The following is a 24,150-nucleotide window of genomic DNA, read 5'->3' as shown; positions in this document are numbered from 1 at the left end:
TACATGTACTAGGGTGACAGGTACAGTACTCAGTAGCCTGTGAAGACAGGTACAGTAGCCTGTGAAGACAGGTACAGTAGCCTGTGAAGACAGGTACAGTAGCCTGTGAAGACAGGTACAGTAGCCTGTGAAGACAGGTACAGTAGCCTGTGAAGGCAGGTACAGTAGCCTGTGAAGGTGGCCATCAATGAACTAAGAGTGTTCTGAACAGTGCACAAGCATCATGCTTGTTTACATATCTGTGTGTTTCAGTAGTTTAGGAAAACTACCTTGCTCTTACTGGGTCTTAGCCCGAACTAGTGGCATGCCCGAGCACCATAAAATTAATTATTTAGTATATGCTTCAGGTCTGTTCTGGAGAAATAGGCTTTCATAAGATGCTTCCCAGTGCAATTTTAGTCTTCCATGCACCCTTATTTCATGGGAAGAATATTTGGAATTCTTTCCAGAGTTGGCTGGAGGTGTTGCTGGCACCAAATGTAAGTAGGTACCTTGGCCGTACCGCAGTCACGGGCTTCACTGATGCCGACACGAAAATAGTTATCAAATGTCTGCTACACGGAACACAGCACATGTAGCAACGAGTGGCTAAACTTATAGTGGCATCCTGAATTTAGTAGTAACATAATGCTGTATGTAGTTAAACTTTCGAGAGCCAACAGTGCCAGAGCTGTCGTATAAATAGGAAGGTCAAACATTGCTACAGCACTCATGTAAAGGGGCCGATGGTGAAGCAGAGGGGAGAAATTTGAAAAGAAAAGCCACACCGGGACCTTCATGAGCGCATGATGACACTGAGTATGGTGACCTAAAGGTACTATGCCGCGAGGGTCGGTTTGACTGGTGTACTATGCAGGGTCGGTGTGACTGGTATGGCTGGCACGGTGCGACCATGGCTGTACCAATTTTCACCAGTTCCAGCATTCATGTGCTGCTCAGCGTGCACTTGATTATCTGAAAGTACTAGTAATACGCTATCCTCATAGGCTCCTCGCTAGAGTTTCTCCCTCCTAAACTGTTCTTGTCCAGTGAGGTCTACTGCGCTAGCTGTCGAGGGGACAGCAGACGGTGCAGCCGCATGTACAAAGGGCTCAAAGACAGTGCAGCAGCGTGTACCATGGTTCAGCAGCATGTACGGCAAAGAGACACAAACGCAGCAGCATGTACGGCAAAGAGACAGAAGCGCAGCTGCATGTACAACAGATGTGTAGATGAAGCAAACAGATGTGCTACACCGGCTAGAGATGTATCCCAGGATTTTGAAATTGGGTAATCATTAGGGCTGAAGCGATCGTGGATTTTCACGTATCGATTACTCTTTAGCTTAACGATCGAGTAATCGATTATAATCGTTAGCAAATAGAGTCATAATTCCGTGCAAACATTACTCTGTTTCCACAAACTATGCCTTCATAATACAAACAAATCTGCATTAGTGAAAGGGTAGCTCTGAAACATGGCAGTTTTGAAGTCAATATTTAACCTCAGAACATGAACCATACCCCTGGCAACTGCATACTCCCAGCGGAAACTGATTCAAACTTCACAAAACGAGGGTTTACAGTACTTTCTGGACACAAATTTAAAAAACGCAAAATAATCGTAATCGGTAATCTAAACGATTGCTCGATCGTTAGAGTTATCAAACGAGTACTCGATTATTCGGTATAATCGTTTCAGCCCTAGTAATAATCAGTCCTGGGTCGGACCTGTGGCCGTACCACCCTTCAGGAGCTGGCTCCGGGCCTGCTATGATATGTGTGTGTGTGTGTGTGTGTGTGTGTGTGTGTAAAATAGAAAAATGAAAAATAGGGATTCACTGGCCAGAAAAAGTCACTTCAATCAGCTGTGTGGTGGATACCAGGCTAAAAATAGTGGCGGTCAATTCATCAGCCTTGCAAGCTGTTGAATGGTGTAATCCCAGCACAAGTTGCTCTGTCTAACATAGCTGTTCGCTATCATCGCTTCCGCGATGGGCAGGTCTGAGGTCTGAGGTGTGTGTGTGTGTGTGTGTGTGTGTGTGTGTGTGTGTGTGTGTGTGTGTGTGTGTGTGTGCGTGTGTATGTATGTGTGTGCCAGCTAGTTTGGTTAGTCGGTGCACTTGTGCCAGATAGTGGTTTTGGTCTGCTTCCATCATGCATGGCGGCTTAAAGGTGAATTGTTGTACCTGCCAATCATGTATGTCTGTGTCTGTGTGTGTCCCATATGGTGCAGTGGTATGTGCAGCGATTTCCAATCGATAGTTTGCGGGTTCGATTCCCAACGATTATGGTCACACACGTCTTTCTTCTCTTTCTCAGACTCTTCCTGACTTTTCTTTCATTCTCCTGGGTGGTTACCAACAGCCAGCGCATGCCGGAGTATGTGGTGTGATGTGTGTGCGGGAAAAAAAGAAAAAGGCCAAAAAGTAGGGATTCACTGGCCAGAAAAAGCCACTTCATAGCTAGTGTGGTGTAGACCAGGCTGAATAGTGACGGCCAATTCTTCAGCCTTGCAAGCTGTTGAATGGTGCAATCCCAGCACAAGTTGCTATGGCTTCTGCTGTAGCATCTCTATCATCGCCTCCGGCGATGGCTCCAATGGTGTGTGCAGGGCCGGCGGAACCGGTCAGGCTGGTCCGGCCATGGCCGGACCACTTTCCCAGCTGGATGGTCCATGTGATTCGTGCAAAACCGGTGTAAAAAAATCCAGAGGTACATGACTCGACTGTACTGCCGACGTGTGATGTGCTTCGAAGTAGCTCAGGACTCCGTGACCGGCACTGTATGGCTGATATGGATAAAAAGTTGTGTTTGTGTTCTTTTACTATAATTTTCTGCATTTTCTGGAGCCTTAGAGATGCCCAAATTCGCTCTATTTCACGTAAATTTTAAATATTTCTCCCGGGGGAGGTCCCCCGGACCCCCTCAAAGGTTGGCCGGACCACTCCCCAACTCCTTCCTCCGGGCCTGGTGTGTGTGTGTTTGTGTGTGCACGTGTGTGTGTGTGTGTGTGTGTGTGTGTGTGTGTGTGTGTGTGTGTTGCATATGCAGTTGCTCCTTGCCATAGTTTGCAGTGCGCTACTGTTGGTTGTGTTGGGTCAGGATGGCAACGACAGACGTAAGCCTAGGCTCATTGAGATGCCGAGTGTAGTGTACTTGAAAGCTGAATGCGGCTAGATAAGGAGGGATAATGACCTGAATCTGAAGATTAGCGGCCTGCCTGTGTTACAACCTACAGGTGATACTCAAGTACAGTATATTGTAGTGAAGTAAGCGTGGACCAGCCCGGGTTAGCATGTGCGTAGTATATGCATTTCCCACTCATTTCCTTCAAGTGCTTGGAACTTGTAGTTGCAACCGTGGCCCGGTTTATGCATAGTTGAGGAGGCTGGTCTCATAGTGCTGAAGCCAGTAGCCTTGCGTTGGCCAGTGTCATGACACGCCCATGCACACCGTGAAAACACATAATACAGTGGAGTGCCGATTATCCATGGCTGTCTCCAGGGGGGTTCGGATGAGGAGAATGTTCAGATACGGAAGCAGTCACACATCCGTCTGAAACATGTATATTCCCTCATGTTTCCATCATTTCTCATTACCTTCGACAGTACCACAGGAACTAGGCACACTGGCTCCTCTAACTAGGCACACTGGCTCCTCTAACTAGACACACTGGCTCCTCTAACTAGACACACTGGCTCCTCTAACTAGACACACTGGCTCCTCTAACTAGACACACTGGCTCCTCTAACTAGACACACTGGCTCCTCTAACTAGACACACTGGCTCCTCTAACTAGACACACTGGCTCCTCTAACTAGACACACTGGCTCCTCTAACTAGACACACTGGCTCCTCTAACTAGACACACTGGCTCCTCTAAATGACACTATGCTGATACATGTACATTGTCACTGCCAACTGTTGCAAAACATTTTGTGCACCGCTTGAATGGTGCTTCGGGTGAGGAAAATGAGCAAAAACTCATTTTGGTCCCTTGCATTCAATGGAAATAGGCATTTAGGATGATTGGTGGTTTGGATAGCTGACGTTCCGGTAATCGGCGTTCTACTGTACCATGGCAGGCAAACATCACCACACAGCCGGTTTCTTTGACAGTTTGTCCTACACATCAATTGATTTGCACTCAGGCCACCCACAGACTGTTGTTGGTATTGTGCAGTGACCTTGTCTAGCAATATTATGCCGACGTAAATATATTCTTGCCCTCGTTTTCTTTTTCTCCAGTTATCGTCACAGTCAGCCCAGCCCGAGCACATCGTCGTGTTGGAGGCTCGGTAGAGTTTCACTGTGCTGCTGACCTGTCAGAGCTGAACAACCCCAGTGCAGCACAGGTGAGGTCTGTAGGCTGGCGTCGACCGCGGTTCAGAGCACTGCCACGCTTCAGGCACGTGATATTCATGGGTGAAGGCGATGAAGCTCAGCAAGGCCCTGCAATGGCGAACAACACGCTGCTGATCTTCTCGCTACGTTTTGAAGATCAAGGCGCATATCTGTGCGAAGTGACCTTGTCTACTGGCTTGCAGGAAACTGCCTCTGCTTCTTTGCTTGTTGGTTAGTGGGTTGATCTCATACTTCAACGTAAAAAAATAGACATTACACTGTCCACTGGATTCACCTGCATATAACACTGTTATATGCAGGTGAATCCCCTGTTGGCATGCACACAACTCCCACGTGTGTAAAGAAGCTATGCCTGTTTGCATACACATGCACGTGTGGATTATAGCAGCACAGGCCAGCATTAGAGTTTGCTCGGAAGAAAATTTTGAAGCTGGGTTGAAGTAATTGTATGATAATTTCACATGGGTGGGCGTTCATCTGCTATTCACAGTGCGGACGTTTGTTCAGTGCGGCTCATTGTGTGTGTGTGTGTGTGTGTGTGTGTGTGTGTGTGTGTGTGTGTGTGTGTGTGTGTGTGTGTGTGTGTGTGTAGGTGCTTGATATTTGAATGACACAGTGCAGCACAATAGACTGTTAGTTCTTGTAGACCCTAAACGTACGCAGCAGGTTGAACATTTCCCCTCTCGTTATGTCCACTATAGTCCTGTTCCTTACCCGTAATGGTATTGTAGTTGTTCAACATTTCCTGGCTCGTCAGCGACTGCCAATGACAAATGAAAATGAAATGAAGGTTGATAGCCAACCACGGCAACTATCCGAGACAGTACAGTAATGGAGTGCATTAGAGTTTCAGCAGTACAGGGACTGGAAAGGACATACGTACACACTGCATGCTATTCCTGTACATGTAGTACACAACTGGCTGTGGTGTATACTTTGAGAGTGGTCATGATGCTTGCTTGCACGTTTGTTATGCCGCCTAGATGACGTCCGTGGAACAGAGCAACCCAGCGTTATAGACGTAACTACAGCAAGTGAGTGTATTTGAATTCAAGACAATGTATCCATTATGATTTCGGATTAACTCATGCCGGTATGGTACTGTACCAGTATATGAAGTCCTAGGTGTATGTGTGTGTGTGTGTGTGTATGTGTGTAGGTGTGTGTGTGTGTAGGGGGGGGGGGGGGGGGGGGAGGTACTGGAATAGTCTGGCTGGATGAAAAAGGTGGAGCTGGCTTGTGTTTACAAGTTTACATGATACGGTGATTTTCAAAATTGAGAGTGCATTGCAGAGGTGATAGCAAACTGGGATTGAACGTTTGAAACCATTCAGAGCCTCGGATGCTCTACCGTATTTCTGGCATAAATGCCGTACTGGAGTATATGCCGCGCCCAGATGTTTTTGTCACAAAATACAGACATCTACTCTGTATTTCACGGTTTGTTTGACCATCTTAGTATAAGCCGAAACGACTTCTTTGGGTGGATTTTGAGTGTTTTAAGTACAGCTTATACTCCGGAAAATACGGTAGTCTCCATTCTCGAACGTCCATCGATGTATGTATATAATATGAATGTATGAATGTATGTATCACCAAGAACCATAATATTATTGGTCGTAGGGGCATTGAATTGTCATGGGCAATAGAAGAAGCTACGTACACTCATAAACAAGCTGTCTATATTCGACGCACTCAGCAGCAGCAGCAAGAGAAAGAGAGAGAGAGAGAGAGAGAGAGAGAGAGAGTGAGAGAGAGAGAGTGTGTGAGAGAGAGAGAGAGTGAGAGAAAGAGAGAACCGCATGACGCATTGGATCTTTCCTTTAAAAATCCGTAAACCAGTTATGACGGAGACGGCCACGTGGCCTTGATTCTGGTATCATTCGGTTCATGAATGTAATTGAAAAACAGCCAGGGTGTTGAGTCACATGCCCAAACCACTTTAGCTTGGTCTGTTTGATGATGGTGGCGAGGAGAGTGAATGGGCCAATGACGTCTTCAACTTCCTACAGTATCGACCCATTTGTTCGGTGATGGTAAAACCTCACACCAAGCAGATTGCGAAAGTACCTCATCTCAAATGCCTGGATGCGCTATAGGAAACCTTGTGTCACTATCCGGGCCTGGCATCCGTACAGGACAGTAGCCAATACTATAGTACTATAGTCGAATCCTGCTCTTGAGAGGCAGTGAGCAGCATTCCCAAACTCGATTCAAATCCTGAACTTTGGATGGACTTGGTCCATGATGCAGGCCAATGGCCCTTAGACCAGACCTTGTTTCAAATCCGATGCATCAGATCAATGACAGCACTGACAATGGCAGCACAGCGAGGCAGCCCGCTCCAGGATAAAGAGTGGTTGAGTCTGATCAAGCGCTCCGGAGGGCTTGGTAGAGACAGCTCTATCCCAGTTCTCGTCGACAACCAAGGCAACGAGCACACTAGGAATACCGAGAAGGCTGAACTCATATGCCAGTACTTCGCCGATAAATGCAGCCCTGAGAATGACTTTGACACCTCCTGCGCAATGCCCCCTGTTCGCCCACGTTCTCAGAACTCACTCACTACTATCCACTTCCGCCCAGCCACAGTCCACCACACACTACTTGCTCTCAACCCCCGCAAGGCCACTGGACCTGACTCAATACCTGCCAGGGTCCTGAAGATCTGCGCCGAACCATTGGCTCTCCCACTTTACCGGCTATATGCCCTGTGCTTCCGTAATGGCTATCAAACTGAAACCTGGAAACTTGCAAATGTTGTCCCTGTACACAGAAAAGGGTCAAAGTCCAATCCTAAGAATTACCGACCAAGTTCCCTGTTGTCTGTCATGTCCAAATGCATGGAGTCAATACTGAATCAACCGTGGTATGTCCAACTTCCTGGAGAAGAATTGCCTGTCCTCGCGACAATTCGGCTTCCGCGCCAGACTTGGCACATCAAATCTTCTGATCGCATTCCAGCATGAGTGGCACCAGACAGCTGCCCAGGGAGGCCTTGTCAGGGTGCTCGCAGTGGACATCGCTGGTGCCTTCGACAAGCCGGCCTCACACCCATGAGTTCTTCACAAAGCAGAGCAATACGGTACCAAACTCAAAGGGTCCCTGCTGCTCTGTTGGCTGCAGACTCGTTATCTCACTAGTCGCAAGATCAAAGTTGTCATAGGTGGCCAGGTGGCACCCGAGCCAGCGTGCGCACGATTACGAGCCACCACCCGTTCCAGCTGACCAATACTGTCCCACCTCAGTCTCGGAACGATGTCCTTCGGTCCTTCCCCCACCACATGATCAAGACCTGGAATTGCCTCCCAGCCTCTATTCTCAGTGCTCGCCCCTCCCAGAAGTCGATGCAGACCTTCAAGAAGAAGGTCTATGGTCACCTGCGGCAGTCTGACTGGGCAACCGACCGCCTCTAGCCTCTTCTGGGATTTCGCCTCTGCTTCTCCCACCCCAAGCCAAATTATTGCCAATCCTGAATAGCCAAATTCCACTGCTATCCCTATTCCACTGCTATCCCTATTGCACTCTTCATTTGACACTCTCCTTTCACTCCTATTATATGTTTGATGATTTGCTATTTTCTGCTGTGTTCCAAATTAGATTCCAAATTAGGTCCTCCTTCGTTCTAAATCTTCCAATTCAGTCTCCCGTGCTGTTTCCATCATGCTTATGCTTTCCTCCCAATTTGGTGCACCTGCCATTCGAAGATGCCGAGACCTCTGGTCGGCTGGGTATGACAGGCCCCACCAGCACCATCTCACCCTATGCTAGCCCCATGTGCTTGCTGGTGAGTTGTGTATCTTGTAAAAAAAAAGAAAACAGAAAAAGAAGAAAAAAAACATCGCCGCCAAACTTCAACAATTCTGCTGGAATGTTATCAAGGCTGGTTGATTTACCGGACTTGAGGGATCGTACCGTGTGCTCTACCTCCAACCGCAGAAAAGAATGGGTAACGCGTCACCACCATCAGGTGAAGAGGACACCGACGCAATACCATCTAAGACACATTGGTCCGTTCCGAGGTCGATGTTGTACAAGCCAGATCAGTATTCACTCCATCTAGCAGCTACCATCGATAACACATGAAATTTCGTCTTGGCATACGTGCCAGTTAGTGTGAGGATGGTGATGCTGTCAGTGTGAGGATGGTGACGCTGCATGTGTGTTGGGGAGGGAAGTGCAGCTTGCCAATGAGCTCGTGATAAGATGGGCGCTTGTTCTGACAGGGCTATGCGTCAGCGCGTGTCCTGGCTCATCTTATTGGGTGTGCTTGTTCAAAATCAGGATTTTGTTCTTGGTAACCTGCAGTTGCACCTGACCCAACTGATGTACCGCCCACTGATGCCGGTCCAGTGACTGCTGAACCAGCCGACACTACAGCACTACCAGGCACAGATCCTGTTGCCAATCCAAACACTCCTGGAGCAGTCCCACCCGAAGACCAAGGCACGACACAACCGCCTGGTCCACCCGGCCCTGACTTTGCTGGCCCAAGACCATCTCCTATTGTTCCTGATGATGCAGGAAACCCAGGATTACCAGGTGGTGATGCGGGCAATCCAGTATTGCCAGGTGGTGATGCGGGCAATCCAGTATTGCCAGGTGGTGATGCGGGCAATCCAGTATTTCCAGGTGGCGATGCGGGCAATCCAGGATTGCCAGGTGGCGATGCGGGCAACCCAGGATTACCAGGTGGCGATGCGGGCAATCCAGTATTTCCGGGTGGCGATGCGGGCAATCCAGGATTGCCAGGTGGCGATGCGGGCAACCCAGGATTACCAGGTGGCGATGCGGGCAACCCAGGATTGCCAGGTGGTGATGCGGGCAATCCAGTATTGCCAGGTGGTGATGCGGGCAATCCAGTATTTCCAGGTGGCGATGCGGGCAATCCAGGATTTCCAGGTGGTGATGCGGGCAATCCAGGAGTGCCAGGTGGTGATGCAGGAAATGGTGAGGGATCTGTTATGATGATTCGCAGTATAGTCAATGTGTTAGTGGCTCTTCCAGTGTATGAAACACGATATGTAATTGTGAGTCAACACGATCACAGCAATTGGCCATTCTGTGGATGGTTTATTTAGCCCGGCGGCAGTGGCCAGATCTACCAGGTCCAGTATCATGTACTCAGTGATCACTGAGCTCCCAGAACGTTCCATTTAGCCCTGGTTTTGTCCTATGCATACAGATCCTGATACAATTCCACCACAGCAACCACCGACACCATCTCCATGTTTGACCAATCCCTGTCAACACAGTGGCATCTGTATGGAACGCCGCATTGGTGGCGCCTACACATGCATATGTCAACCTGGATGGACAGCAGATAACTGTGACCAAGGCAAGTGAAGATGACTGTGTATTGTTGTTGTATGCTGAGTGTTCTCATCATGTCAGCCGGCTAGGCTGTTCATGTCACCAGGGTAACACATGGGGATACCTGTTGGGTACGTGTGTAGTTTTGAAAACTGTGAAAAGTGAAAACCAATTTTCTCGTACGTCTTCTACAGTGGAGTGCTGCGGGAAAATTGAAAAATGCATGAAAGAGCCTGGTCACTGCCTGGATGCCCCATGGGATCGTTGTCCCTCAAAGTAGCGATGTCAGAGTGCCGTGCCACGTGACCTCCACGCTTGTCGCTGGATTCCCTAGCAACCAGCTGAAATGATGGCACAAAAAGCCAGTACGGCAGAATGCCAGTCGCGGCCAGAGCGTGCAGTACTTGGCACGCGGGATATTCAAATGTGACCTGAAGACGTCAGTGACAAGCTTGGTCGTGACTATTGCCACGAAAATAGAAGATGAACTTTCGTATACGCGTTTGTGCGGGCGCGCTGCGCCTACGGAGCTGGGAGTATGGCCGCCGACAAGTTAGCGTATGTTCAGTCGCCTTTTTCATCTCTTGCGCTGCCTGATACAGGTTTGATTTTAGTTCCATCGTGTTCCCCGTCGTCCAATTTAGTTTGCTGCCGAGTTTCATCGGTGTATCACGCCGCGCACCAGACTTGTAGTATTTTTAGCGACAGGTACTCCATTGCTGGATACAACGCCATCATGAGTGTTCGTCCAGCAAAGGGACCGGCTGTGAAGATGTTTTGTCGAGTCTTGGACTCAAGGAGGAGCAGCTATTGCAGGATAAGCCCCTGCCTAGCATGATCGGAAACGTTTCAAATGCATTGGTGTTAGAACTGATGAAGTTCAAAGCGGACCACCACGCGCACCAGGATCATAATCTACTTGTCGAACTCTTCTTGTCTCGGAGAATGGCCAAATCACAACTCATACTTCGGCCACTCTTCAACAGTCTTCTTGAATTTCTCCAACAGTTTGCAGCAACAAAAAAAAAAACAGTACAGCTACGGTATGTACATTTTGTACAGTGCGCAAGATTATTCATGAGCCGCGATCCCTGTTGTCAAGACCGATTTTGTGCCGTGGTGAGATCTGGCTTGTGTACAGTGCGGCATGGTGCTTTTCGACAATGGCGGCGCTTACCCCGCGCACTCTAAACTGGAATAAGTCCACTATATTTGTTCCGATTTGCTTCAAACTTTGCCAGTATACTCTACTTGTCTTCAGGAATCGGATGGTATTACAATATTTGCCCGATTCTCAAAACAGAAATTTACCCTGACATCGCTACTCAAAGGACAACATTGAATTCCATAGGGCTTGAGAGTGCTAGGTCACAGCCAGCCCGGAGCCATGACAATGCTGACTTTGAATCCGCTTGGGTCCAGTTTTTGTATGGATCCAACACGTTTAGGTGGTTTTCCTCCACAGCAGAGTGACACATCTGCCGGTAGTAACTGATGTATCATGCTAGCTACTCATGTATTGCGCATGTACTTCAAGTTGTTATCACCCGCATAACGCGTATTGTTACGTTATACGCCTTGCTTCACGTGATTACGTCATGTCTCTATTGGACGCATGCACGCATCCATATTCTGGATTCATGTGTTCTTCTCCTTGCTCTTCTTCCTCACTTGAGAATGTAAATAATTAGTTTCTATTATCTTGTCACCAAACTAGTTCCTGTTGTCTAGTAGTAGTGGTGTGCATGAGAACATAACAGTAACTGGATTGGGCTCTCCCAGCCGCTGGCCCACTACTACTAGTACAGAAAGGTTCACACCTGCGAGGGTCTTACCCACCTCATACTGCACTTCTCTAAGGCCAGAGTCCAAAAGACTGCAACACATGGGCCAATCGCGGTCATCCGTGCTTTTATAAGAACGAAATGGCGCTTTCAGTGACATTATGAATACAAATCCCCATCTAGTAGGGCGCAGTCACCCAGTTTCGGTGGAAGTGGTGAGTTCGATTGGGAATAAAGGAGGAAGGGAACGTCTCAGCTTCCTCGGACTAAGACCATTCGACTCAGTACCCCGAAGACTATATCTGGTGAAAATTTGACTTTAGTTTAAGGTACACTCCCCTTTTAAAATAATCTTGCAGTCTTCAGGCATATCCGCACAGGACACATACTATGAGGCCTAACCGTAATATTTGTACCATGAGGCCTAACCGTAATATTTGTACTATGAGGCCTAACTGTAATATTTGTACTATGAGGCCTAACTGTAATATTTGTAAACATGTCTTACAGTGAGCTCAAATCTATTACTGTCATTCATGGATAGCATCACTCTTGCAATGCACCACCCTGACCTGGGTTTTCTTCACTTGAAATAGATAATGATGGTTAGGCACACACAGTCATAATTAGCAGACTTCATGGAGTGTTATTTCAAATGGTGAACGGTACTATTCGGCCAATAAAATGTAAAGAACTCTTCCTCTCCTCTCCTCCATGCGCTCTCACAGCCGACTCACTGCTACCCTCGGTAGCCATTACACACACCAACCAAGAAAGGGTTGCAGGTAGATACTGAAATTCCTCCTGACAGCTGTTTTGCGAAACAGCTGTCAGGAGGAATTTCAGTATCTACCTGCAACCCTTTCTTGGTTGGTGTGTGTAATGGCTACCGAGGGTAGCAGTGAGTCGGCTGTGAGAGCGCATGGAGGAGAGGAGAGGAAGAGTTCTTTTCATGGAGTGTTGTGTAACTTTTGTTCCCGTCTTCTTCTGCAAACAGACACTAACGAATGTTCAAACGGGCTGCACGACTGTCCACAGCGCAATTCGGAATGTGTCAACATTCCAGGGAGTTACATTTGCCAATGTGACCCTGGATATGAACTAATCAATGGTGTCTGTGTTGGTACGTTGCCACCACCACCACCGCTGTCAAGTTGCTCAATAGCAGCCGTGTGCAGCAAAAATCTAGCGTGTCTGACTTGAAATCTAACACATTAGCTAGGTGTGCTAGTTATAGGTTAAGCGGCATGGCATGGAGAGCCCTATGGCTTGTTAGTGTCCTCCAGGGTAGTGAGAGGGCCGTAAGATAGCATAGTTGTGTGCAAAAGCTGCTGCATTGCACTTGTTACGATATGCTAGCAATGGTGCAAACATAGAGAAATAGCCACGCCTGCATCATGTGATGATAGATTCATGCCGACCTTCTTTACTTTTTGTTCACAATACCTTCATATGCTTTTCAGTGGCTTTAGAATATTGCTGGGCTATAGCAAAGGGCCAAGTTCGAGTCTTGGTGGTGACAGTCAAGTTTTTGTTCAGATTTAAACACATCTGGTAAAATGGACTCGAATGGAGAGCCAAGGATAAATTTATAGAAAAGGAAAAAGACCAAGGAACTACAAGTTACGCTATAATGTCCACTAACACCACCAGTTACTACACAATCAGCTCATGCGATAACATTGCACTACACTGACCGACGGTACTGACGTTCTGCAACTAACTGCCTAACAGCTCTAGCACATCTTGGATGCGCACTCTAAAAGCCAGCAGTGTTATCGCATTAGCCTTTTTGTATCCTGGTGGTGTTAGTGGATATTATAGCGTAACTTGTAGTTCCTTGGTCCTTTTTCTTTTCTATACATCTGGTAAAATTGTGGTAAATACACGCCTGCCCACATAACGTTCTCTAAGCTGCAAACTTCGGGCAAATAGCACAACTTCCCTCACCACCACCACCACCACCATCAGTTAGCGCCTGGCACTTAGTTGAAGCATGGATGGCTGGTAATATCAGCATCATGTTTCTGGCTGATACTTGAGCATCTGGTGCATGGGTGATGGCAATGACGATGCATGGACAGGTGTGCATGGGTGACGGCAATGACGATGCGTGGACAGGTGTGCATGGGTGATGGCAATGACAATGTGTGGACAGGTGTGCATGGGTGATGGCAATGACGATGTGTGGACAGGTGTGCATGGGTGATGGCAATGACGATGTGTGGACAGGTGTGCATGGGTGATGGCAATGACGATGTGTGGACAGGTGTGCATGGGTGATGGCAATGACGATGCGTGTACAACTGTACATGTACTTACCGTCAATTTGCCAGGTGTGTTTTCGTCACCCTCACTCTGCTACATACGGTGTTGCATTAGAGTTTCAAAACATTCTATTCAGCCGTGTGGTAACTCAATCATACCCTTGTTTCCGTTTAGCCTTTCCAAGTGTCCGTTCAACACATACTAGCAATGGGGAGTGTTCCTCCCAGGCCTCATTGATCCCTGTTTCTTTGGTGCTGGTAAATCATGCACAGTCTGACTCATAGTAGTGTTCATACCATGCTACGGCATCATGTGACGGCATCATGTGACTTTGTACTGTGTCTCTGTCAATGTCATTGTGGCTGTGTGTGTCGGTGCCAGTTGCGGTGTGGCTTAAAATGCTGCAGTGCCAACATGATACCTGCAATGCAAACACTCATACCACTATCCAGTCTACGTGCCATGAAGCTGTATACCCGGCATAGTGCACGTATGACTATACGTACATGATGTTGTACGTGTAATGCCGCTTAGCTTGGGTGTACTGTGTTGCTGTTCATATTAGACACGAATGAGTGTGAGTCGGAGGCGGTGGAGTGCAGCACGGAGGTGATTGGAGCCTGTATAAACATACCAGGGTCATATATTTGTGAATGTCCAACTGGAACTACTGGTGATGGTCGAACTTGTGAACGTAAGTGTTGAGTTATCCATGTTTCCACATTTTCTTGAAGTGTTCCATGTGGATGTTCACTACCCAAGGCAATGTGTGAGCATTTGCTGCCAAACATAACCGAAAAAATGTCCATCCTAAAGCGTGTGCAGTGCCCAAGATAAATGCAGGGAAAGGTACTCGGATCAAAGTTAGTACGTACTCACTTGTTTTCTGGTTTATGGGCCCTTCATAGCCTTGTGCTTTCGACTTTCTCTCTCTCTCTCTCTCTCTCTCTCTCTCTCTCTCTCTCTCTCTCTCCTCCCTCTCTCTCTCTCTCTCTCTCTCTCTCTCTCTCTCTCCCTCTCTCTCCTCTCTCTCTCTCTCTCTCTCTCTCTCTCTCTCTCTCTCTCTCTCTCTCTCTCTCTCTCTCTCTCTCTCTCTCTCTCTCTCTCTCTCTCTCTCTCTCTCTCTCTCTCTCTCTCTCTCTCTCTCTCTCTCTCTCTCTCTCTCTCTCTCTCTCTCTCTCTCTCTCTCTCTCTCTCTCTCTCTCTCTCTCTCTCTCTCTCTCTCTCTCTCCTCTCTCTCTCTCTTCTCTCTCTCTCTTCTCTCTCTCTCTCTCTCTCTCTCTCTCTCTCTCTCTCTCCTCGACTGACCGACTTCTTGTGCGTGCCGAGTTTTTACAGAAAGGTAGAAAACAATTTTCTGAATTTGACCCTATGAAAAGTTTTCGAAATTTTAAGCCCACATCAGTGCCTTTTATTGATTCATAGGGTAGATCTAGCATGCCCAGGGCATAGGGTAGATCTAGCATGCCCAGGGCATAGGGTAGATCTAGCATGCCCAGGGCATATGGTGGTACGGTGAATACTGTAGTGACCGTACCGTGTCCGATGCCCCTGACTGCCTGAGTCTCCAATCATTACAAGCTTGTCAATACACCTTTGATGTCACAGTACCAAGTGCGTGCTAATTGATACTTGAAGTGCGTGCTAATCGATACTTGAAGTGCGTGCTAATCGATACTTGAAGTGCGTGCTAATCGATACTTGAAGTGCTAATCGATACTTGAAGTGCTAATCGATACTTCAAGTGCGTGCTAATCGATACTTGAAGGACCTGTTTTTGATGGGTGTGGTGAGGCATGAATGCTTCATACGTGTATTAGCGTAGTTGTGCTGCACCTACATGCATAGGTCACTATATATGGACTATAGTAGTGAGGTTGTCTTTGAGGAGCAGCCCATGGACGGTGCACACCGGGACACAGGCCTGGCATCCCGGCACATGGGTGCCCCCCCCCCCCCCCCACACACACACAAGCCAAGCCAAGATTTCTGCCAAAACCTAGGCTACTTGTGTGCTGCTACTAGATAAGATACACAATCTCTACATAATACTGACTCAGATGCGGAGCCGAGCATTTTAAATTGAAAATGAAAGGACCCATGTGTGCTTGTTATGTGCGGTTAATAGCCGGTTATCCACCAATGTACATATATTGCCATAATGCCTTGAGGTCAGAACGTGTTTCATATACTGATCCTTCTTTTACAGTCACTGAGAACTTTGCCTTACCTGGTTGCATGACGTTGTTTCTGCTCAGCAATTGAATGCCCGGAGTTGCGTGCTCCACCCAATGGCCAGGTAGCCCTCAGTGATGGTCTGAACATCAACTCTATAGCAGACTACACATGTGATGTGGGCTTTGATACTAGAGACTTGACAATACGTGTGTGCTTCAGTCATGGCAGCTGGACGGGAGTGGAGCCCAAATGCAATGGTAAGACTACAGTGAAGCACTGAGTGCTGATAAACTGCAAGCATGTCCATCAATATGCTCACCCACCATCAATATCAGAACATTTGCCAGGTACACAGCACCTATACCTGTTTTGCACCTGATAATCTATTTTCTGTAGTCATCAATGTTACCACTACCACCACCACCCCCGCCACCACCACCACCCCCGCTTTTGTGCACCCGCACATGTGCTCCAGGCGTCAGGGGCCCAGCCTCCCCGTCCATCCGACTCGCCACACACAACACCGTAATTGAACTAAAAGTCCAACATAATTAATTGACAAGACTGAGACGGACAAACAAGAAGACCGGACACGACGAGGCAAAACTGAGAACTAAAGAAAAAAAGGCAAGCATATGAGCATGGTGGACTGGTAGCATATGAGCATGGTGGACTGGTAGCATATGAGCATGGTGGACTGGTAGCATATGAGCATGGTGGACTGGTAGCATATGAGCATGGTGGACTGGTAGCATATGAGCATGGTGGACTGGTAGCATATGAGCATGGTGGACTGGTAGCATATGAGCATGGTGGACTGGTAGCATATGAGCATGGTGGACTGGTAGCATATGAGCATGGTGGACTGGTAGCATATGAGCATGGTGGACTGGTAGCATATGAGCATGGTGGACTGGTAGCATATGAGCATGGTGGACTGGTAGCATATGAGCATGGTGGACTGGTAGCATATGAGCATGGTGGACTGGTAGCATATGAGCATGGTGGACTGGTAGCATATGAGCATGGTGGACTGGTAGCATATGAGCATGGTGGACTGGTAGCATATGAGCATGGTGGACTGGTAGCATATGAGCATGGTGGACTGGTAGCATATGAGCATGGTGGACTGGTAGCATATGAGCATGGTGGACTGGTAGCATATGAGCATGGTGGACTGGCAGCATATGAGCATGGTGGACTGGCAGCATATGAGCATGGTGGACTGGCAGCATATGAGCATGGTGGACTGGCAGCATATGAGCATGGTGGACTGGTAGCATATGAGCATGGTGGACTGGTAGCATATGAGCATGGTGGACTGGTAGCATATGAGCATGGTGGACTGGTAGCATATGAGCATGGTGGACTGGTAGCATATGAGCATGGTGGACTGGTAGCATATGAGCATGGTGGACTGGTAGCATATGAGCATGGTGGACTGGTAGCATATGAGCATGGTGGACTGGTAGCATATGAGCATGGTGGACTGGTAGCATATGAGCATGGTGGACTGGTAGCATATGAGCATGGTGGACTGGTAGCATATGAGCATGGTGGACTGGTAGCATATGAGCATGGTGGACTGGTAGCATATGAGCATGGTGGACTGGTAGCATATGAGCATGGTGGACTGGTAGCATATGAGCATGGTGGACTGGTAGCATATGAGCATGGTGGACTGGTAGCATATGAGCATGGTGGACTGGTAGCATATGAGCATGGTGGACTGGTAGCATATGAGCATGGTGGACTGGTAGCATATGAGCATGGTGGACTGGTAGCATATGAGCATGGTGGACTGGTAGCATATGAGCATGGTGGACTGGTAGCATATGAGCATGGTGGACTGGTAGCATATGAGCATGGTGGACTGGTAGCATATGAGCATGGTGGACTGGCAGCATATGAGCATGGTGGACTGGCAGCATATGAGCATGGTGGACTGGCAGCATATGAGCATGGTGGACTGGTAGCATATGAGCATGGTGGACTGGCAGCATATGAGCATGGTGGACTGGCAGCATATGAGCATGGTGGACTGGTAGCATATGAGCATGGTGGACTGGTAGCATATGAGCATGGTGGACTGGCAGCATATGAGCATGGTGGACTGGCAGCATATGAGCATGGTGGACTGGTAGCATATGAGCATGGTGGACTGGTAGCATATGAGCATGGTGGACTGGCAGCATATGAGCTGGTAGCATATGAGCATGGTGGACTGGCAGCATATGAGCATGGTGGACTGGTAGCATATGAGCATGGTGGACTGGCAGCATATGAGCATGGTGGACTGGTAGCATATGAGCATGGTGGACTGGCAGCATATGAGCATGGTGGACTGGTAGCATATGAGCATGGTGGACTGGCAGCATATGAGCATGGTGGACTGGTAGCATATGAGCATGGTGGACTGGCAGCATATGAGCATGGTGGACTGGCAGCATATGAGCATGGTGGACTGGTAGCATTTGAGCATGGTGGACTGGCAGCATATGAGCATGGTGGACTGGTAGCATTTGAGCATGGTGGACTGGCAGCATATGAGCATGGTGGACTGGTAGCATTTGAGCATGGTGGACTGGCAGCATATGAGCATGGTGGACTGGTAGCATATGAGCATGGTGGACTGGTAGCATATGAGCATGGTGGACTGGTAGCATTTGAGCATGGTGGACTGGTAGCATTTGAGCATGGTGGACTGGTAGCATATGAGCATGGTGGACTGGTAGCATATGAGCATGGTGGACTGGTAGCATTTGAGCATGGTGGACTGGTAGCATTTGAGCATGGTGGACTGGTAGCATATGAGCATGGTGGACTGGTAGCATATGAGCATGGTGGACTGGTAGCATATGAGCATGGTGGACTGGTAGCATTTGAGCATGGTGGACTGGTAGCATTTGAGCATGGTGGACTGGTAGCATATGAGCATGGTGGACTGGTAGCATATGAGCATGGTGGACTGGTAGCATTTGAGCATCCGCACAATACATAATCATTGTGACACACGTGACAATGACGTCATCGTCCATGATGACGTAATCGTCCATGATCAGCGCGGCGCATGTTGCCCAGAACACTGCAAGTGCAGCCAAAAACAATACAACAAAGTCGACAAGGAAAACGCAAAATGATACAAACTGAGGCAAAAGAACAACAACAAAAAGAAGCCATGAAAAATCTTTCCTAATCTTAAAACCGATACGCAACACCCGCCGCCACCACCACCACCCCTACCACCGCCGCCACCACCACCACGGACCAGCATGGCTGCAGTGCATGCTGATGTTCATGTGTGCATACTGTTCTATTATGTGTTTGTGCTTCAACGTGTTTTTGCAGACGTAGATGAATGTGAAAGTGGCACCCATGAGTGTCACATCAATGCAGAATGTGTGGACACAATCGGATCCTATCAATGTATCTGCAGGCTGGGATATTCCGGCAATGGCACTTACTGCACGCAGATCATGTGTCCCATGCTGGACAAGCCGGAGAACGGCAATGTGCAGGTCAGCGGTCGTTCCTACAGAGACCAGGCAACTTTTGAATGCTTCCCGGGCTTTCGTCTAAATGGACTCGATGTGCTGGTGTGCCTGATCGAGGGGTCATGGAGCGACGAGCCACCGTCATGCGATGGTAAGCCATTCTCCATTCACACTGTTGCACAGCCTGGTGAATAAAAAAAACTAGATTCTCCGGCCTCCAATCTTATCAAGAACAGTGCTGTCCACGGGACAGGCTAGCAGCTATGATCAATACCCGTCCTATTATCAGGTCAGCTGAGTAATATGGCAGTAAGAAGACAGTGAAGGGTAGTTGTGCTTTTCCAAGTTTTCATGTTTCCTATCCGAGTGTGTGATGGAGAACCGTATACAGATGTTTATTGGCTCATAGCTGAGAACAGTAACTAGCACAACAGCTGGTCGTCATAATGGGTTTTGTTTCGCACATGACATGCACGTATTTGTACTCAAACATGAATTAATGTTAAGGTCGATTTGTTGCTAATGTGCAATTATGCAATATTACACATAATTATATTGCTGCACTACAGATGTGGATGAGTGCAGTGAAGGTCTACATGACTGCTCGCCATCAGCAGACTGTGTGAATACGGAGGGCAGTTATGAATGCATATGCAGAGACGGTTATACTGGCAACGGCGTCGTATGTACTCGTGAGTGTCCACTGAACGGTCTAGTCGATTACCTACATGCTTAACTTCTCATCATTGATTCACATGATGTAGATGTCCTTTAATGGCACCTTGCACTCCATATGTCTTTAATGGTACCTTGCACTCCATATGTCTTTAATGACACCTTGCACTCCATATGTCTTTAATGGTACCTTGCACTCCATATGTCTTTAATGGCACCTTGCACTCCATATGTCTTTAATGGCACCTTGCACTCCATATGTCTTTAATGGTACCTTGCACTCGATATGTCTTTAATGGTACCTTGCACTCCATATGTCTTTAATGGCACCTTGCACTCCATATGTCTTTAATGGCACCTTGCACTCCATATGTCTTTAATGGCACCTTGCACTCCATATGTCTTTAATGGCACCTTGCACTCCATATGTCTTTAATGGTACCTTGCACTCCATATATCTGTTTGCAAGCGGGCATTATGATGATAATATGATGCTAATTGAATTTTGATGTATTGCGTTTTTGCTTGCCCGTACCGTTGAAGAGGCTGTTCCATGATGATGATGATGATATTCACCAGGCATATGCTGATCATTTTCACATATGCACCCTCAGCAGATTAATAATCATGTGTCTTTGTTGGTACGTATACAATAGTTACTTTGTGGCGCTACACTTTGCAGGTAATCTGTTGTGTTTTGTAACCGCTTGCAGGAATTCAATGTCCTGAGCTGGCTGACCCAGCCAATGGTGGTGTCCAGGTTGTGCCACCGGACCGCTACTTCATGTCCCGTGCATTCTACACATGCATGCAAGGCTACTCCCTGGATGGTGTTGACATACGCGTGTGTGCTATGCAGGGACAGTGGACAGACAAAGAGCCACGCTGCAACGGTAAATGCTGTTTCTTTTGTTCTATTCGACCAGAATCTCAGGCCGCAGTGTGGTGATGATTGCAGTACTTAAGATCAGAATGACTTCATTTGCAGGTGATACTCGACCATGATTGCTGCGTCTGAACACATACTCATCCTTAATCTTGTGTACTATATGCTTTTGATGTCTGTCAGTCTTCAGAATTGTAAATAGCCGAATTACAAACTGGCGCACGACTCGAGATGGATTATGTTCCTGATAAGTCTATTTCCCTTGGAGACAAGAATGCAATCAGATACTTTAATAGAAGTAGGACACACTTCAGGCTCCTGAACATTTTGAAAGTTCATTTTGATTTTGCCTGCATTTCACCTGATGATAAGGCATGGAAGTATACTAGTGAAAACTTTCAAAATGTTCAAGAGCCTGAAGTGTGTCCTGCTTCTAAGTATCATCAGTTTGTCTATCTTTATGCGGCTGCCCATCAAGTTACCGTGCCCGCTGTGTTGTTCTATTCAGATGTGGATGAATGTGCACTTGGCAATCATGGATGTCATATCAATGCTAACTGTATTAATACCAATGGATCCTACATGTGTGTATGTCTCCCTGGTTATTATGGTGATGGCCGTGATTGCATAAGTAAGTACCGATTGTGAAGGTATGGGCCGCTGCCGCTGCTGCTGCTGCTGGTGGTGGTGACGTTGGATGGGATTTATCAGCAGCATGGTTACTGGGTTATCACATCCGCAGTCTGCATTCATCATTCAGGGAGGCCTTTGTCCATGCTTACTCTAGTTGTCTATTCCTGATCAGCAATAGTGCCAAGCACACTTCTTCAAGCAATGTGTTGCAGCACTGTCTGCTCAGGGTGTTACAGGGCAGTGGGGAGTGGTGCCAGCGGGGTCGGGGGGGGGGGGGGGTCGGGTGTGTCCCCCGGGGAAACAAAATCGGATTTTTCGCCCAATGGGCACATTTTAACGCTCTACAGGTGCTCTGGGCGGATCATCCTTCTCGTGGACGAAAAGTGCTACGACCATGGTCATACTGGTCGCACCATGTGTGCCGCCCCTGCTGCTGTATGTCTAAGGACAATACCAGTTCCCACACATGTACCCCTGCTGCTGTATGTCTAAGGACAATACCAGTTCCCACACATGTACCCCTGCTGCTGTATGTCTAAGGACAATACCAGTTCCCACACATGTACCCCTGCTGCTGTATGTCTAAGGACAATACCAGTTCCCACACATGTACCCCTGCTGCTGTATGTCTAAGGACAATACCAGTTCCCACACATGTACCCCTGCTGCTGTATGTCTAAGGACAATACCAGTTCCCACACATGTACCCCTGCTGCTGTATGTCTAAGGACAATACCAGTTCCCACACATGTACCCCTGCTGCTGTATGTCTAAGGACAATACCAGTTCCCACACATGTACCCCTGCTGCTGTATGTCTAAGGACAATACCAGTTCCCACACATGTACCCCTGCTGCTGTATGTCTAAGGACAATACCAGTTCCCACACATGTACCCCTGCTGCTGTATGTCTAAGGACAATACCAGTTCCCATACACAGGTACATGTACCTAGGAATACCCACTAGGCATGCACATGTAGAGGAGTGCCCGCTAGGCATGCACATGTAGAGGAGTGCCCGCTAGGCATGCACATGTAGAGGAGTGCCCACTAGGCATGCACATGTAGAGGAGTGCCCACTAGGCATGCACATGTAGAGGAGTGCCCACTAGGCATGCACATGTAGAGGAGTGCCCCCACTAGGCATGCACATGTAGAGGAGTGCCCACTAGGCATGCACATGTAGAGGAGTGCCCACTGTTGTTGCCGTTGTTTGCATAGAGATCACCTGTCCACAGTTGCAGCCATTGGACAATGGACGCATACGTCTGAGTGATGGTAACAACTATCAGTCGGTGGCGACACACACCTGTATGATAGGCTATCAGCTAGCTGGACAGCGACGTCGTGTCTGTCAGAACACAAGTGCATGGTCTGGTGATAATCCAACTTGTGTCGGTAAGCACAGCTCTGAATGTTCTCTATACACTCATGTAGTTATGTTGCTAACCAACTGTTGTCCACGGTGATTTGTTGGTAAGGAATTGTTGTCTCCATTCATCTCACAAACCAAGCCAATTTCCAGTGTTATACTAACTCCATAGCAGGGTTCTAGCCAAAAGGATATGGGGGGGGGGGGGGAGGAGGGGGGCGGCAGTGCCCCCCTCCCCGACTCTAATGCCCCCCCTCCCCTACTCTAATGCCCCCCTCCCCTACTCTAATGCCCCCCCCCCCCCCTACTCTAATGGCGCCCACCTACATGTAGTACCCTGATAGCGCACCGCCCAATTCATTTTTCGATTTTTGTGTTTTTACTTTTTCAGTTCACACAGCGAAATTGTGGCCATAAATCGATCGTTCCGGGCGCTCTGTGCGCACGTACGTTGCTTTTTTGTGACAAGGCAATAGTGGAACATGGAAAAGTGGGTGAACTGTTTGTTCCCCTCCTCCCCCCCCCCCCCCCCCCCCGCAATTTTTCATGGTTAGAACCCTGTAATGGCTACGAGTTACGTTCCACCACATGCCATTGGTATACAGTCGACTTCACTTATAACAAACTTGTATGTAGCAAATGTTGCATTATAGGGACCCATTGCCCATTTCCCTGTTTAAATCCATACAAATTTGACCCTTTATAGCCAACAGTTTTCGTTTATAACAAACAATATTTTGTAGGAGAGCCTTCTGTAACCAAGTGCACTCATGTAGTCATGCCAGGCATGCCAGGCATCATGCCAGGCATGCCAGGCATGTTACTTGTGTAAATACCTGCCAGGCATCATGCCAGGCATGCCATGCATGTTACTTGTGTAAATACATGCCAGGCATCATGCCAGGCATGTTACTTGTGTAAATACCTGCCAGGCATGCCAGGCATCATGGGCATGTTACTTGTGTAAATACATGCCAGGCATCATGCCAGGCATGTTACTTGTGTAAATACCTGCCAGGCATCATGGGCACGTTACTTGTGCAAATACCTGCCAGGCATGGCATGTTACTTGTGTAAATACTTTTCTCTTATAAAGAATAGACTCGAATGGAGAGCCAATGATTAATTTATAGTAAAGAAAGGGACCAAGGAACTACTAACATACTAGTGGACATTATAGCGTAACTTGTAGTTCCTTGGT

The 24,150-nt window shown here is 47.9% G+C and overlaps 1 protein-coding gene across 2 annotated transcripts in view; it reads left to right on the top strand.

Moving 5' to 3' along the window:
- LOC135822996 (uncharacterized) overlaps positions 1-24,150 on the top strand; it is a 42,266-nt gene that overhangs the window by 1,879 nt on the left and 16,237 nt on the right. Inside the window, exons 3-15 of one of the 2 annotated variants that reach the window (XM_065335835.1) lie at positions 3,033-3,099; positions 4,230-4,556; positions 5,330-5,380; positions 8,655-9,296; positions 9,532-9,684; positions 12,441-12,566; positions 14,277-14,405; positions 15,970-16,146; positions 19,238-19,534; positions 19,953-20,075; positions 20,772-20,951; positions 21,453-21,575; positions 22,799-22,975. In XM_065335835.1, the coding sequence (XP_065191907.1) occupies positions 3,033-3,099; positions 4,230-4,556; positions 5,330-5,380; positions 8,655-9,296; positions 9,532-9,684; positions 12,441-12,566; positions 14,277-14,405; positions 15,970-16,146; positions 19,238-19,534; positions 19,953-20,075; positions 20,772-20,951; positions 21,453-21,575; positions 22,799-22,975 (2,572 nt within the window). The remainder of the gene's footprint in view (positions 1-3,032; positions 3,100-4,229; positions 4,557-5,329; positions 5,381-8,654; positions 9,297-9,531; positions 9,685-12,440; positions 12,567-14,276; positions 14,406-15,969; positions 16,147-19,237; positions 19,535-19,952; positions 20,076-20,771; positions 20,952-21,452; positions 21,576-22,798; positions 22,976-24,150) is intronic. The other variant, XM_065335841.1, reaches the window with a different exon arrangement.

The sequence above is a fragment of the Sycon ciliatum genome, chromosome 1 (genome assembly GCF_964019385.1).
Source record: "Sycon ciliatum chromosome 1, ocSycCili1.1, whole genome shotgun sequence".
NCBI lineage: Eukaryota > Metazoa > Porifera > Calcarea > Leucosolenida > Sycettidae > Sycon > Sycon ciliatum.
The sequence above is the reverse complement of the archived record's forward strand: the minus strand, read 5'-3'. Positions and strand labels throughout refer to the sequence as shown.